This window comes from Fusarium coffeatum, assembly GCF_003316985.1.
Source record: "Fusarium coffeatum strain FIESC_28 chromosome Unknown BRIP53273_contig_214, whole genome shotgun sequence".
NCBI lineage: Eukaryota > Fungi > Ascomycota > Sordariomycetes > Hypocreales > Nectriaceae > Fusarium > Fusarium coffeatum.
Window position 1 is genome coordinate 1 of NW_022158007.1, and position 15910 is coordinate 15910.

General features: G+C 49.6%; 4 protein-coding genes across 4 annotated transcripts; 2 read left to right on the top strand and 2 right to left on the bottom strand.

The window, feature by feature from the left end:
* Window positions 1-1831: 1831 nt before the first annotated feature.
* FIESC28_08806 (uncharacterized protein) lies at window positions 1832-4276 on the bottom strand (the record flags this gene model as incomplete). The annotated part of the gene is made up of 1 exon (XM_031162943.1): window positions 1832-4276. One exon carries the CDS (start codon window positions 4274-4276, stop codon window positions 1832-1834), a length of 2445 nt encoding a protein of 814 aa, XP_031012986.1.
* Window positions 4277-4775: 499 nt separating this feature from the next.
* On the top strand, window positions 4776-8887 carry FIESC28_08807 (uncharacterized protein; the record flags this gene model as incomplete). Its single annotated transcript, XM_031162944.1, has 4 exons — window positions 4776-4812; window positions 5019-5087; window positions 5152-5213; window positions 5273-8887. The coding sequence occupies 4 exons, from the start codon at window positions 4776-4778 to the stop codon at window positions 8885-8887; spliced, it is 3783 nt and encodes a 1260-aa protein (XP_031012987.1).
* A 587-nt stretch (window positions 8888-9474) lies between these two features.
* FIESC28_08808 (uncharacterized protein) lies at window positions 9475-11511 on the bottom strand (the record flags this gene model as incomplete). The annotated part of the gene is made up of 4 exons (XM_031162945.1): window positions 9475-9547; window positions 9600-10387; window positions 10440-11300; window positions 11374-11511. The coding sequence occupies 4 exons, from the start codon at window positions 11509-11511 to the stop codon at window positions 9475-9477; spliced, it is 1860 nt and encodes a 619-aa protein (XP_031012988.1).
* A 1674-nt stretch (window positions 11512-13185) lies between these two features.
* FIESC28_08809 (uncharacterized protein) lies at window positions 13186-15419 on the top strand (the record flags this gene model as incomplete). Its single annotated transcript, XM_031162946.1, has 6 exons — window positions 13186-13328; window positions 13384-14125; window positions 14182-14926; window positions 14980-15100; window positions 15162-15264; window positions 15366-15419. The coding sequence occupies 6 exons, from the start codon at window positions 13186-13188 to the stop codon at window positions 15417-15419; spliced, it is 1908 nt and encodes a 635-aa protein (XP_031012989.1).
* Window positions 15420-15910: the final 491 nt, after the last annotated feature.

Sequence of the window (15910 nt, forward strand, 5' to 3'; positions counted from 1 at the left end):
GAGAAAAAAAAAAAAGAGAAACCTCCCCGGGAGGAATCGAGTCGAAGAAGGCGGCGGCGAAGAGAAAGAAAGCAGGAAGGAAGGAATGCGCAGAAGGTTGCGGAGGGGAGAAGTGAGTGTAATGTACTAATGCACGAGATGGAAGGAAACCAGCTCCAGTTCCGAAACAAACACTCAGGCAATGATTCAATCAATCAATCAATTCCTACGCCGTTTCTAGGAATGAAAGAATCAGTGAAAGAGCAAGCACGCCAGAGTAGAACAGAACAGACGAAACGAGACAGGACAAGGTAGGGTTTTGAAAAACGATTGCGGAGGTTCTGCCGGCAGCAAGGGAGGGATATTTTACGAGATTTATGGGCCCTCCCATAAATTCCCCAGCAATCATAGCCCAAGCAGATGATTGCAAGGCCGCGTTTGCAGGTCATGCCACTGTTACAGCTGGGGCCCAACTGCCAGGGCTTGCCAGCTAGGCCTAGCTAGGGCTCAGGGGTAGTTTCAAGATTTACATCTACTTTATTCAAGATTACCTAGGTAGCTGGCCTGAGTGTGTCATTGGAGAACCAGTAGAGGCTAGTTTACCCGGCGGCTCTGCTCCCAGCCTAGGAGTGGAACGTGGACGCCTCCGCCGTTGAATGCATTAGCGTTCCATAGTACCTTAGTACCTTAGTACCTACCTACAGAAGAACAGCTGTACTGTATACGGATGATGTAGTCGCGCAAATCCATTAGTATTCTATTTATAAATAAATTACCTAGGTCAAGGTGGAAAATTTTAATCTTTCTATTCCGTGCAGTACAGTAATTACATACATCTATCTATGTGGCTATCAGACCCATCCAGCGTCTATGTAGCATTGCATCCATGGCTGATCCCCTGAGAAGAGTGGCGTCGACTCCGAGTGGCGGAAGGACATCTTTAATCCTCAAAGCACGGGGCGCAGCGGGGATCTTGAAACAAGGGCCTTCCCGACATCTGGTAATAAACCAAACCATTTTTAGGGGGTAGCAGAAAACTTAAAGTATGGATGGGTGACCTGCTCGAGGTCGGGTATCCGTACAGTATGTACAGTACTAACAAGACCAGCGCGTCGGGGTTTCTGCTGTCACTTACATTAGTATCTTAGTAACCAGGTAATTAGATTAAATCGCAAACATTGTCGGGTCTTGACCATTCTCTCTGCCCGTCCCGCGGGTCTTTTTAGTTTCCCGCCTGTCGGGGGATTCTTCAATTTCAGCTTTCCAAGGCACCCAGGTAGGTAGGTTAGTAGGTACCAACTAAGATCCAATACCTACTGTAAGTTACAAGACTGCATGCATCTACCTTAGTAGTAGGTATCTGAGGATTAAGAGGGAGAGAAAAGATAAGAGAAAACATATATTGCTCTTAAAAAACCTACAGTGCTGCGCTGTGTTGCAAGCTACGTAAACCAGAACGAAACAACTCGGCGGTAAGTTACCAATACTGCGGACCAGTTGCAGATCACCCTTCTGAAAAAGCAGTTGTTTGCGGATGAGAGGATGACATCGAATGGCGGTTTCAAGTGGCTCTCGCCCCACCATGACCGAAGCTCTCGTAACCAAATTCTCGGCCCATGAGAGGCGGATGAATATGCTTCGCTTTAACTCTGAGACAACCACTGAGACGCTTTGATAACAGGTGCATACTGATCCTGGCGTGAGTATCAAGATGAGAGAAGGAAAAGGAAATGAAAAAGAAGAAGAAAGAAAAAGATTAAAAATTGCTACAAGGGTGAGGAAAGAAGAAAAGAAAAGGCTCTCAAATTAAAACTCTAGAAAAGAAACCACCTGTCGTGTTCCTACTTAGTGGTTAGCAGAGCATGCTAAGCTCATCATCATCTGTATCTCCTTCAACTTGTCGGGTTTCTCCTAGGCCAACTTGATCAAGCCTGGTCGTCTGCCAGGTCCGTGTGACATCCAACCGCTTCACCCTTCTTATTGTTTTTGTCGTTGTGCTTGTGCTTGTGTTGACGCTGTTACTGTGGCTGCTCTCGTTCCTCTTACGAATATTATAGCTATGCTCTTGCGACATTGCCGGAATGTGGACCAAGTGATCATCACCAAGTTCATCCCCACTGTCTTCCCTGACGACACCATCATCCGTAATGCTGGTTGCGCTCGTATCATTTCCGACCTCGTTATCGGTGTCGTCCGTGTCATCATGACCCCAATCACCCTTGTCACGTCCCAAGGAACTATTCTTGTGGATTCCGTGCCTAAAAGTGCGGTCGTAGCTAGCCCTTGTCCGTCTCAGCGGACTTCCAGTCTCGACTCGACTATCTGGTCGTCGATCTTCGCCTGTCTGGCACCCTGTTCCGTTTCGATGGCGGTTTTGTTGTCTCGGCTGCTTTCTTCTTTCTTGATGAGGGCTGGGCAGAACCCATTCGCCGATTCCCTCTTCCCAGAGCCAGCCCGAGAATATCGTGCTAGTTTCTAGGGCTCCCTTGCCAGCAGCAGAAAGCCTTTCGGCAAAGGCGACGTCTCGGAGATCTCTTGTTTTCTGTGCCAGAACAAACGCCCCGTCAGACACCAACCCAATTTGAAACCAATCTGGAAGTCCCAGTTCATTCAATGATACTCGAATCTTAGATAAGATGTCGTGGCATGGCAAGCCACAGGCCTGCCCTCGGTACTGTGCTACAGAACAGGCTAGCAGAAGAGTCTGCCGGTATTGTGGTTGAGTTGGAGTGCCGTTTCCAACTGTCAAGAGTCTCAGACAGTCATGAATCGCACGTTTTCTTGTGGTCGAACTGACCACATCACTGTCGATCATACTGGCAGCTATGAATCGAGCTAAAACAACAAGGAAAAGGCCTCGACTTCGAAATGAACCACGGCGACCCTGCTGCTGGAGCACGCAAGTCTCAAGTGTAAACAGCATGCGCCGGACTGCTTGTACTTTCCACGACTCGTTGACGCTCACCTCGGCACCCAATGTCCATGTCGCCGCTGCCATTGCAGCTAGCGCATTCATGAGCGTCTCATCCTCCGAGGCTTCTTCTGATTCTGTCTCTTTGGTATCCCCCATCAAGAGCTGGTCAATTGCCGTGCAAATGAAATCGATGACTGAGACTACAGGGGTTCTGTTGTGTAGCAAAACCTCGATTCCTCGCATCCATATTGGCTGAAATGCCCGTGATGTAAGCCAAGTCAATGAGAGCTTCTTGTTCCTGATGAGAGTCGAAAGACAACACCAGAATGGGCCGCTTGTCCCTTGGCCTTGCAGACTTCGCAGAATAAGCCCCAAAGGCTGGATCGAACCACTCTCAAACAATGAACTGGCCGAGCCGCGAGGTGCAGTTATAGGAAGCTTCAAACTTGAGACAAGTCGCGCTCCTTCAGCCCTACATCCTAGGCTGAGACAAAGATCAGCCAAGAATCGTACGAAGGAAGGTTCAAAAAGACCTTCTGCAACGGCTGCGGTCAATAAACACAGAGCATGTGCACGAACAACCAGTTTTAGCGATTTCCAACCCATGCTCGTTGTCCCAAAACCTTCCAACTGTCCGTAAAGCTCTGTTGACGCTTTTGATGATTCCCACTTCGACGACTTTGCTTCCTTTGCTGCAGTCTGGCGGTCCCATTCTTCTATCAGGGCCAGGGCATCTGGAACTTTGCGAAGGCATAGTCCTAAAAGCGACTTGGGGTGCGCTGTTTGACCCAATGATTCGGTTGAGCTCAACAAGCCGCTTAACCAACCAAATATTATCTCGTAAATGCGGTATTGGTTATCAGGAACGACACGGCGAAGCGATTGTAACTCTGTGACTAGCGATGTAGGGCTATTCGCTTTGAGCATAGAATCTTTTGATGTGGACTCGAAAGTAGGATCCTGTTGGTCAAAGCTGCATAGTACTGGCGTCGTAAAGTCAATCCGTCCAACTCTTGACGGACTACGTTCGATCTTCATGCTACCTAAAGTGCGCAATGCTCGTGGCGGCGTCAAGTTTGACGAAGTAGTTGACTTCTCTGGAACCAGGACTGATCGACGTCTCGCATAAGTATACCGTGTTCGCTTTGGGCGTTTCGTGAGTTCTTCATCGGCTCTTGGCCGCTTCGTTTGGGTTGTTTGTGGTCGGCGCGCCTCGTCAACCAGTTTTCTCAGAGATACCAAACGACACTGGAGCTGACGTAGCAATCTCTGGCATCTTGCAGCAGTCCATATCTGTGTATCCCGTATGTAAGGTTTCCTCCCGCCCATCAAGAGACGATGTGCGGATGGAGATGGCAATAAATGTTGTTGTTGTTCGCTCATGATAGGTATATATGTAAGGTCCAAATACAGATAAGCAGAATCCTGGTGGTTTCCGATTCAACGGCGTTACAAAAAAAAGATAAATATACTCAAAAGCATGCCTAGATGATTGTGTGCACGTAGATGTAAGGAAATGGTTGATGGGTAGATGATGACCTTGTTTACATATTCCCACTTTTGGCTTAGCTTAGCCGGCAGCATCTCATCTCTCCACTGGGGGAAGGACCGGCTTCGGGGTTCCATCCACATCCAATGCTGGTAGGTAGAGGGCTCAATGCCGGACCATTGCCGCCGCACCGAACCGCACCGCACCGTCCAATTTTTTTTCCCATTCCCCTCCGTCACGACCTACATTCAATTGAATTCAATTCATCACACCTTTGGACCAACGTCGTTCAATTGACTGTCAGTGCATATCCCCATGCCTGGCTCTCCCCCTCACTACCTATATTTCTTTTCCTCTTGATTGTTTCCTTTCTGAAAACCCCATTTTGTCAACATGGCTTCGGAAACCACTCCTCCCGCTCAGGTGCCCGGTACGTACGAATTGCATTGAACTTGTAAATCCAGACACCGCCTTCGTCAAAGCTGTAAAGTCCGGGGTCGTCTGCAGTATCGATTCCATCACTGAGGTCGTCTCTTCTATAGCTATAGCTTTGACTCGAGGCGCGGTGCATAGTCTTATTACTTCTATCACCATTCCCCATTTTACAATGCAACAAAACGCTAATATGTCTCATAGCCGCTACCTCCGAGGAGCCCGAGACCAGTATGGAGGCCGAAGCCCAGGATGTCGAAGCCGGAGCCGAAGGTAGATATTATTGCCCCTCCGATTAGCGATTCCGACGAAACGGCATGGATATCTAACCGTCCAGCAGCGTTAATAAACCTTACTATTGTCTTGCCTGATGCCAATGACAGTAAGATGCAGATTATGGTTTGTCATTGGCTTATACCAAACCTTCCCATATCAACCTCTGACTCACCTCTGTCTAGGTTTCTTCTCAAGAACAGGTCCATGAGATCCGACAATCAATCATCGATTCTCCTTCGGCGTTTCAGTACACTTGCTTTCATCTCGAATTCAACGGCGAGAAGATCAACGATTTCATCCCTCTTGCCGAAATTCCTGAGCTTGGCACCACACCCGAATTTCACATCGTTCAAGATCCTTATACCGAGAAAGAAGCTCGGATTCACTTTATCCGAATTCGGGAACTTATCGGCGCCTCTGGAGACCGATGCGACACTGCCCAGGGTCTACTTCCAGGGCTTTCCCTTTTCGAGACTGTGGCAGCTGAAGCCCAAAGTGGCGACAAGGAGTCTTCCGAGGAGTCACCTATCCAGAACTACGACTTCCAGGCTGTGCCTTCGCTCACTGAGCTGATCCCTCCTACTTCCGAGCCTGCTCCCAAGACAGTAAAGCAGATCTCCTTGTCGTCGTGGAACCCTCCTCCACCTCATCTGCGACAGCGTGGGCACCTCCTCTACCTCGTTGTGTCCACCAACGAAGGCGAGCAATACCAGATCACCTCCCATGTCTCGGGCTTCTATGTCAACAAATCGTCCAATGCCAAATTTGATCCTTTCCCTCGTCCAGCCCCTAAGGGACAGTCTGCTCACTCTCTGCTGAGCCTGATTGAGCTTGTGTCACCCTCTTTCGTCGAGTCTTTCACGAAACTTCAAGATCACAATAACCAGAAGGATCCCCTTGCCACTTTCCAAATCACCAATGCCATTCCTGCTGCTCCCTGGGTGGTTCCTTCTCCCAACTCGTCTCTTTGCACACATCTCCCTGACCCTGCACGATCTCAAGAGACCTACCTCCTCAATGGTGTCGAAAACACTGATACCCTACGGGATTGGAATGAGGAGTTCCAATCCGCCAAGGAGCTTCCCCGCGAGACAGTCCAAGACCGTGTCTTTCGCGAGCGACTCATCTCCAAGCTATTTGCCGACTACAACGAGGCTGCCACTCGAGGCGCTGTTATGGTTGCTCGTGGCGAAATTGCGCCCCTGAACCCCACAGAATGCAGAGATGCTCAGATTTTTGTCTACAACAACATCTTCTTCTCTTTTGGTGCCGATGGTGTTGGCACTTTCACTTCTGAAGGTGGCGACGAGGCTGCCCGTGTTGCTACTGGAAAGGACGTTGCTGGTGTTAAACTAGTGAATCAGCTAGACATTGAGGGGTTATTTACCCCCGCTACCGTTGTTGTTGATTATCTTGGAAGCCGAATCGTTGGACAAAGCATCGTTCCTGGAATATTCAAACAACGAGAGCCCGGCGAGAACCAGATCGATTATGGCGCGGTAGACGGCAAGGACACTGTCGCCGCCGATGAGAGATTTGCCCCAGGCTTTGCCCAGCTTTCTAAGGCTCTCAAGGTCAAGAAGCACCCTGTTTGGGACAAGGACGGTAAGCGATTTGACTTGGAGGCCAGTGTAGAGACCAAAGGCTTGCTCGGCACCGATGCCCGTAAGTATGTCCTGGACTTATATCGCATCAGCCCTCTGGATATTGCTTGGTTGGACGAAGACGGTCTCCCTGAAGATGGCGATGCGTACCCTCACCGGATGACCGTTCTCCGGCCTGAGCTTGTCGACTCCTTTTCACGTTATCGGCTGAAGCAGTGGATCGACAAGGAGGTTGCTCGTCGTGGAGAGCTGAAGAAGGAGAAGGAAGGGGAGAAATCTGAAGGAGAGAAGGTCGAGGAAGACAAGAAGACTGGCGAAGGGGAGCAGACTGCGGAGAGCGAAGGCAACGAGGTTTCTAAAGAGGATGAGAACCAACCCAACCTCGCCGATTTCAAGTTCGCTCTCAACCCTGACGCCTTCAGTGGACAGTCGCCTCAGACCGACGAGGAGAAGGCCGAATTTGCTGCTGACGAGGAGGAAGTTCGGGCAGCGGGTATCTATCTCCGCGAACAGGTTATCCCTGATTTGCTCAAAGAATTGTCTGATTCTGAGATCAGCTTTCCCATGGATGGTCAGTCGTTGAGCCGTCTGTTGCATAAACGCGGCATCAACGTGAGGTACCTTGGCAAGGTAGCTGAGCTATCCGGCGATGGTCGATTGCGATGCCTCCGTGAGATCTGCGTCCAAGATATGGTCGCTCGGGCCTTCAAGCATATTTCTGCTGTCTACCTCCGCCACTTGCCAGTTCCGGCAGTTCCGGCAGCTCTATCTCACCTACTCAATTGTTTGCTAGGACACAGGTTCAACGATAAGCCTGTTGCTGAGCTAGACTCTGACATCCGCAGCCTTTATACTGATGCCGACTGGTCATTTACACAGGTCACACCTGAGAGTTTGCGTACGAACATCGAGGAGCAGATCCTTCAACGATTCCGTTACGAACTCGACGATGAATGGTACAATGTCGTTCGCCCTGTTCAGCTCCTGCGTGAGGTATCATTGAAGCTCGGTATCCAGCTCCAGGCCAAAGATTACACCTTCACTGCCGATCCTGCCGCTGCCACTTCCACCCCGACAAAGACCGAGAAGTCTGTTGTCAATGGCCAGACAAACGGGGAATCTGGCGGCAGCAAGAAGAAGAGAAAAAACAAAACTCGGGAGACATCCCCTCCCGAGGCAGCGGTCCCTGCCAATATCCATACCTTCAATCCTGACGACATCGTTGACCTGGTTCCTTTGATCAAGGATTCATGCCCTCGCAGCGCTCTCGCTGAAGAGGCTCTTGAGGCTGGCCGTATCTCACTCATGCAAAACCAAAAGAAGCTTGGTCAAGAGCTCCTTCTGGAATCTCTTTCTTTGCATGAGCAAATCTATGGTATCCTGCATCCTGAGGTGGCTCGTGTATACAATAGCCTGTCTATGCTGTACTATCAGCTCGATGAGAAGGAGGCTGCTGTTGATCTCGCCCGTAAGGCCATCATTGTCGCTGAACGGACTGTGGGTGTTGACTCGGCCGAGACCCTTCTCAACTACCTCAACCTGAGCCTGTTCCTTCATCAGATTGGCGACAGCAAGGGTGCTCTTGTTTACTCAAAGCATGCTCTCAAGATGTGGAAGGTAATTTACGGTCCTGACCACCCAGACTCTATAACAACACTCAACAATGCTGCCGTGATGCTCCAACATCTTAAGGCTTACCACGAGTCTCGACTCTGGTTCGAAGAGTCTTTGCGCGTCTGCGAGTCTGTTTTCGGCAAGCAATCGATCAATACCGCCACTCTCCTGTTCCAACTGGCGCAAGCTCTTGCTTTAGATCGCGAGGCCAAGGCTGCAGTGACTCGTATGCGCGAGTCTTATAATGTGTTCCTTGCTGAGCTCGGACCTGACGACAAGAACACGAAAGAAGCCGAGAGCTGGCTTGAACAGCTCACTCAGAACGCTGTGAACATCGCCAAACATGCCAAGGACGTTGCTGCTCGTCGACTCCGTACTGGCATTCGATTCAACACTAATGCGTCGAACCCCGGCGTTCCTAGTGGTGTCGTCCCTGGTCACGCTGGCCCTGGCTCGCAAGTTGACTCTCGTAGCATTGACGAGCTAATCAAGTTCATCGAGGGTGGTGAACATCAGCAGTCCAAGAAGCGTACTGGCCGTGGCAACCCTAAGAGACGAGGCCAGGCTGGGGCGCGATAAACTAACACTTCACGACATTCTGTATGATGCTGGTATGTGGTTGGGATTTTGGCTCACTGTTGTGTGAATGTAGACGTTCGGAAAAGTACAGAATTTCCATTATATTTGTATGACAGGTGAATGGCTGGGTCATAAAAAAGGCTCCTTGGCATGGATTTAAGGGCTATAGGATAGGTGGGGGTCATGGCGGCGCGTGTACACATATTTGCATCAAAAGGCGCGTTCTAAAAATTTGTATATATACATATATCCAATGCTCTACTCTTGGCCATGAGCCAGACGATCTTCACTCTTATATACCATGGTCACACTGTCGGACATCGATTGTACTTGTTGCTGATGATCTAGTCTTTTTGTCAAGACCGAAGCCTTTCAATTGTCATGTCTATCTGAAAACTCCTTTCTTTTTAGTCATCGTACTCTTATACCAAGGGAGAAAGCACTTCCACACGTTGCATTCGTTACTGTCATAAACATTCTTCGAGCACTGATATCATGTGCGCTCAAAAGCTGGTGATGTACATGGTTCAAATACCAGCCAAGACCCTATCCACCAGAAATATCAGCGCCAGAACAAGAAACAAGGCCTACGTATGACCTTGCAAAATGGAGGCACCTCCCCCAACCGGTGCGTGGTATGAGCCTATACTCTGGAAACCCCTAGATCAAACCATTAGCCACTTGTCCCATATTTTCACGAAGAATTACTCACTTTGTCAGGTCAAACCCTTGTTCCTCTTCAACCTCCCCTGGCTCAGCGAGCGGTTGCGGACTTGACTTTTGAGGTCGAGACGGGCTACTTAAAGGAGACTTATCTCCGCGCGGCGGACTGCTGCTCTGAGGAGGCAAGATACCCCCAGATTTAGTAGGACTTATGTCATAACCACCGAGAGATTTCAGAGGTGTACTGCCAATATCTGCATATTTCCAAAAAGGTGCTGGTGAGCTTGTTGGCATGTGCTGACTGGGTCGTTGGGCTGTACTTGGCGGAGCGAGCTTAGGATGCATCCTAGGAGGAGCTGGTGTTACGAAGGATCCCCCGTCTTCTTGGAGGTATGATGAAGTCAGAGTAGGAGACTGTGGATTATATACTGAGAATGAAGAATCTCGTGCCGGCGTCTTTCTTGGGCGGGGCAAAGGGCTACCATCGATAGTCATAGTCGCACTCCTGCCAAATGATCGATCTGGCGTTGATTGAGCAACAAGCAAGGACGGCTTTGGGGGCGGTGAAGCTGGAGGTGAGCCCCGTCGCTTACGAGCCGATGGAGGTTCTCTTGACGCCATGTCTCTTGGGCCATGTGTGATGTAGGCAAGTTGATTTGGAGATGAGGGGGCGGATGATCCACGGTGGCCGCCACGACCGACACGGTAGGCATTTCGCACCATCTCCTCCCTCGCCTCAGGGACAATCTGCCACTTCATGCCTTTACCGGGCTCGTCAGTTGACCTGGCAACTTTGTCGAAGGATTTGTTGAGCGAGAGATTGTGTCTAATCGAGTTCTGGGGACAGTAAGCAGTCGATCAGAAGGTATGGAAGTCCAGCAAGGCTTACCTGCCACCCAGCAGCTTGCTGATGACGATAGTAGGCGTACGTATTCATGATATAGTTGTAGATGCCATTCAAATTGAGCTTTCCGTCAGGTGCATTCAAGATAGCCTGCGTTATCATTTGAGCATAGCTATATTGTGGTTTGATATGCTGATTCTCGTCTTGGCTCAAATCAACGCCATTGGCGCCGACCATGACAGCCGGTGTACTCGTAGCCGGTGACTTGATGGCACTCTGAGTTGAAGGTGGTGTTCCTGGCCGCTTGTATTCAGGAGGTGCCGGTGCAATAAGAGGCTGCCTGCGTGATGTCCGGGATTGTGGGGTGTGGACGCTAACACCAGCGCGTTGTAGATAGATGGGGTGAACGGTTAGAGGGGTGATTTCAGAAGGCAGGACGAACATCATCTCGACATTTCCAATCTCGACGACCTCACCGCTTGTGAGAGGGTGCGACTGGCCGGCTTTGACGGGCTGGCTGTCCACCTTGGCACCGTTACGGCCCTTGACACGAAGAAACCACTTCTCGTCCTTGGAGACAAAAGAAATGGTAGCATGCTCACGCGACACCATCTTGCTTGGGCCCAGATCAATGTGAATATGAGACTCATCCTCTTCTGAGCTGGCAGTCTGCGTGTTGTGTGAGGCTTCGGGAGCTCGGCCGATATTGACATTTAGCTTGGTGATGTAAAATGTCCAATCCTGAGCAGCAACTTTGGCGTAGGCCTTGACGCCATCGCCCTTGGCCTCGTGAATAACATTGGCGTGATCTTTGCTTGCTTGGACTTCCTGGCTGCGAAGGTGCTGTGTGATTTGCGATACTAGTTGGTCATCGTTGGGCGCGGGGGTTTCTTCGTCCTCTAGAACCTGGAGGAACGAAACACTCAGAGTCAGCGGGCGCAGAACGGAGGGCAGTGTAGGCGATAACAGGAAGACGTACCTTCTTGCGCCGTTTTGCTGGGCGACTAGGTGAGGACTCTTCGATTTCGACTGGTGAAGTAGCTGTGGTCGCAGTCGCAGTCGCGGCTTTACGCGGTTCGCGACGAGCCCTGGAGGCTCTCTTTGCCGATGGTGGCATGGTGTGCGCAGAGTCAGACCTTGCAGATTAGATAGCGTAGGCCGACAAACAGGTGCGTAATGGCGAGAGTTGAAGGAGCAAAAAGAAACAGATTGGGTTTTGGATGCGCGTGTATTGAGTTTGGCTGTCAGCAATGTTGCCTCCCTGGTCCTGGCGATGCAAGTTTTGTGTCCTTGAGGTTTGGCAAGTTGTAGTGAAGTAGGTACCTTAGAGTAAAGTCGTGTCGTCAATCAACCAACGTAGGTATGGATTGGATCGCCCAACCGACTAGACTAAGGTACTGCAGCAAATAAATGCCCTTTAAAGCTCGTAGCGCGTTCGCGTTGGATTTAGTGTCATTGAGTGGCAGGGCTGTTCCATTGGCACGAGTACCTTACCGATTCGTGCATATTCGAGCCCCGCCCCGTTGAGTGAATTCGAGACACCTAGAGGAAGGGCCTAGGGGCCGACAGTCCGCTGGAGAGTACCTACATATTGACTAGGTACCTACTGTACATATGGAAATCAATTGCAGGTAAGGGGGTCCCGCAGGTTCCACTAGTACGGTTGCGCCTGCCTCTCTGTGTTGTCGATTCAGCGTCATTGCTCACCCAGTGGAGGCGTGCCAGGGAAAGAAACAGAAATAAAGCAAGACATAAATAAGGTGGATGGATATAAGGGAATGGAGGGCAGGGCAGGGCAGTCGAAATCTGGAGCAGTGGAGGATAACCTACTAGGTATACCCGTAGGTATTTGCTTATAGGTACCTGTTAGTACCTAGGTTAGTATCTTAGGACCCAGCTAGGTACTACTAGTAGGTACCCGACCTCTTAGTTGAATCAGTACCATGGTCTATTGAAGGTGCGTCTCAGGCGAGCAATTGTTCTTAATAAGTGAGTATCGTGACGGGAGTCACGTACCTTGATACCTAGATAGGTACCTAGGTACCTACTAAGGCATGTGATGCCCATACCTAGTACCTAAACTTGACTAATCCCAGCCTCAATACTACAGTAGAAATTTGTTGGACTCTTGACACTGATTGTGTTTAGTACCAATCAGGGCATAGTAGAGCCTAGTAGGCAATTGTAATTAATTATAGCGCTGCCTTAAATCAACCTAGGTACAGTATCCGTACCTACCTCTCAACTCCAACCTACAGGTGAAAAGGCAGTATCCACCTTTTTATGCCTGCACTCTACGTACCTACCTGCTAGGTACAGGCTAGCACCAAAGAGCTTTCTGTGCCACCATCGCGTTTGTGCAGCCTCGCGGCGCCTTGTTCTAGTCAGCCAAAACGAAACTCTTTCATTCCCTAAAAAAAATCCTAGCTTCGCCCATCACTCTGCGGAAACCGACAATATTATTTCGGTCTTATCTTTTAACCCTTACTAACCCAGCCATCACCAATATTTCTCAGTATACCAACGCGCCAACGCCCTTCGAACCCAGCCTCTCTCCCCCTTGCACTGCCCTTGGGGAGGCTTGAAAGCTGACGAGGTGTAATTCTACGAGTAACCCGCCGTCGACTGAACCGATTTCCAGCCCATCGTATTCGCCTTGCTGTCCTCCGATCGACTGTGCCTGTCCTCGATTCAGGTTATCGTTTCATTCATCATCGCTCTCTCGCCATCTCTCTACTCTGACTTTTAAATACACGCCATCGATCAAAGTGCTTGCTACAGTAGAGCCACCATGGCATCCGAGCAGGCATACGGCGTCACACCCCCGATCTCTGTTCAACTTCCAACTGAGGCAGAACTCCGTCAGTCAGATGCTCTTTTGGAAGAGCTCAAACGTCAAAAGACGTTTGAGAGCCCTGCAGAGACGGCCAAAAGGTCAGTAGAAATGTCTCGAATGATTGAGGATCAGTGTCTAAAATGTCGGCTACAGAGAAGAAGTTCTGGCTTCAATTCAAATCATCTGCGATGCGTTTGTTCGTCGAGTCGCCCAAGAGAAAGAACCCAAAAACGAAGTCCTCATCCGTAACGCGAGAGGCAGAGTCTTCACCTACGGCAGCTATCGACTTGGTGTTTATGGTCCCGGCTCAGATATTGATACTCTTATCGTCGCACCCAAATACGTAACTCGCGAAGACTATTTCAAATACTTCCCCGATTTGCTGGTCTCGATGGCCCCCAAGGACGCCATTACTGATATGGCTGTTGTAACTGATGCTTTTGTGCCCATCATCAAGTTCGAATACTCTGGCATCAGTATTGACTTGATTTTCTCTAGGATCATCCAAAAACAGTTGGCGCCGGACTTTAAAGATCTCAAAGATTCGGGCCTGTTACGCGGACTAGACGAAGCAGAGCTGCGATCTCTTAATGGTACACGAGTTACAGACGAGATTCTTACCCTGGTACCAGAGCAAAGCACTTTCAAGAATGCTTTACGAGCAATTAAACTTTGGGCACAACGGCGCGCTGTCTATGCCAATATTATGGGCTTCCCAGGTGGTGTAGCATGGGCAATGCTTGTTGCTCGTGTCTGCCAGCTTTATCCTAAGGCTACGCCAGCAGTTATTGTTAACAGATTTTTTCTGGTCATCAGCCAGTGGCGCTGGCCGCAGCCTGTTCTTCTCAAACCAATCGAGGGCGGACCTCTTCCGGTCCGCGTTTGGAACCCAAAGGTACGTTTGATTTTGCAATCGACCAAGGGATAGCTCAATAATCTCATCGTTTCTAGCTATACAAAGGCGACACGTTCCATTTGATGCCAGTTATCACTCCCGCCTATCCTTCAATGTGCGCCACTTTCAATATTACCCGTTCATCAATGACAATTATCAATCGGGAACTCAAACGAGCTCTGCAGATATCTGAGAGCATCATGGGCGGCAAACGCCCTTGGAGCGATCTATTCGTCAAGCATACGTTTTTCACTGCTGGCTACAAGTACTACATCTCGGTGATCTCGGCTGCGAAGACGAAAGAGTCCCACACAATTTGGTCTGGCTACGTCGAGTCGAAGGTCCGAATGTTGGTACAGAAGCTCGAACAACACCAGTCCATTGCTCTGGCTCATCCTTTCAACAAGGGCTACGAGCGACACCATCGATGCCAGAACGAGAAACAAATTGAATATGTGCAAGAAGGCAGTCTTGACTTTCTCTGTAAGGAAAACACCGTGGAATCTTCTATTATCAAGATCGAGCCTGCAGTAGCCGAGTTGCCTGTTCAGGCTGAAAATGGGGACGATGGCAACCCCATCAAACCTGAAACTGCGGAGGACGGTAGATTCATCAAGGCTGAGAACGGTGAGAGCAGATTGGCTATCAAATCTGAACATCCAGAAGATACCGGTCCCATCAAGGCCGATCCTACACAACCCGAGATATCTGATAATGCCAAACCCTCAGAAGCACCAGTGATAGGTGGTGCAACTGACGTTTATACGACTACACACTACATCGGCCTCGAGCTCGCCTCTGGTACGTACTGTAGCTTTACAACGATTTGATGGTGTACGACACTAATTCTGCAGGCGCCAAATCGCTTGATCTCTCTTATCAAGTTGAGGAGTTCAAAGAACTCTGCACCTCATGGCAAAAGTACAAGGATGAATTGAAAGACATAGTATCTATCGGCATTCAACACGTTCGAAAGTGAGTTATACATTTGACATTCCAGACTCTGGCACACCTTGGCTTGCTGACTTTGAAATAGCTTCAATCTTCCTGATGATGTATTCGAGGACGGCGAGAAAAAGCCCCAGAAGAAGTCTGCAGCTAAGGGCGCAGCAAACACCAAAAAACGCGGACCCCCCGAGGTATTTATGCGTCACCACGCGAATTCTCCGTGCCGGCGAGGTTGCGCTGCTTCCTGTGGCATGTCCTCCGACTCGACACAACATACTAATGCCATGTTCAGGAAACACCGCCCCCTGCCAAAAGACAACAATCCTCAGTTGCGGCTGCGGGCTGAGAATCTCTGCATATTTCGGACACGAAAAGACGAACGACTCGAAAGACTTGAACAGTTGTTTGAATGTGCACTTCGCACAATATCTAATGACTCGGCAAGTTCATATGAGGCTTGGCGATTAGCCCTTGGCCCTTGGCTGTTTACCAACAACCACACTAACTTAAAAAGACATAAAAGGCATACTTTCTTCTGGATTGAACTGCATCAACTTGGTAAGTTGGCAGTCGCATCCGATCTATCAGTGCATTACCGGCGGCGTTACAACAAATGGAAGACCGAGTAATCTATATTAATATCAGCAGAAGCACGCGGAGTGTGCAGACAAGCATGTGGCCAAAGTGACACGGTACGAGCTTAGGAGCCGTCTCGACAGCAAGTTCTTAAAGCTATAATCCTTGATTAATTTCACGTTTCATCTGTACTTAGGAACATGGCCTTGCTAGATCAATATAAACTTTTAGGGGCCAGTGTGAGCCTCTGGATTGCGCTTC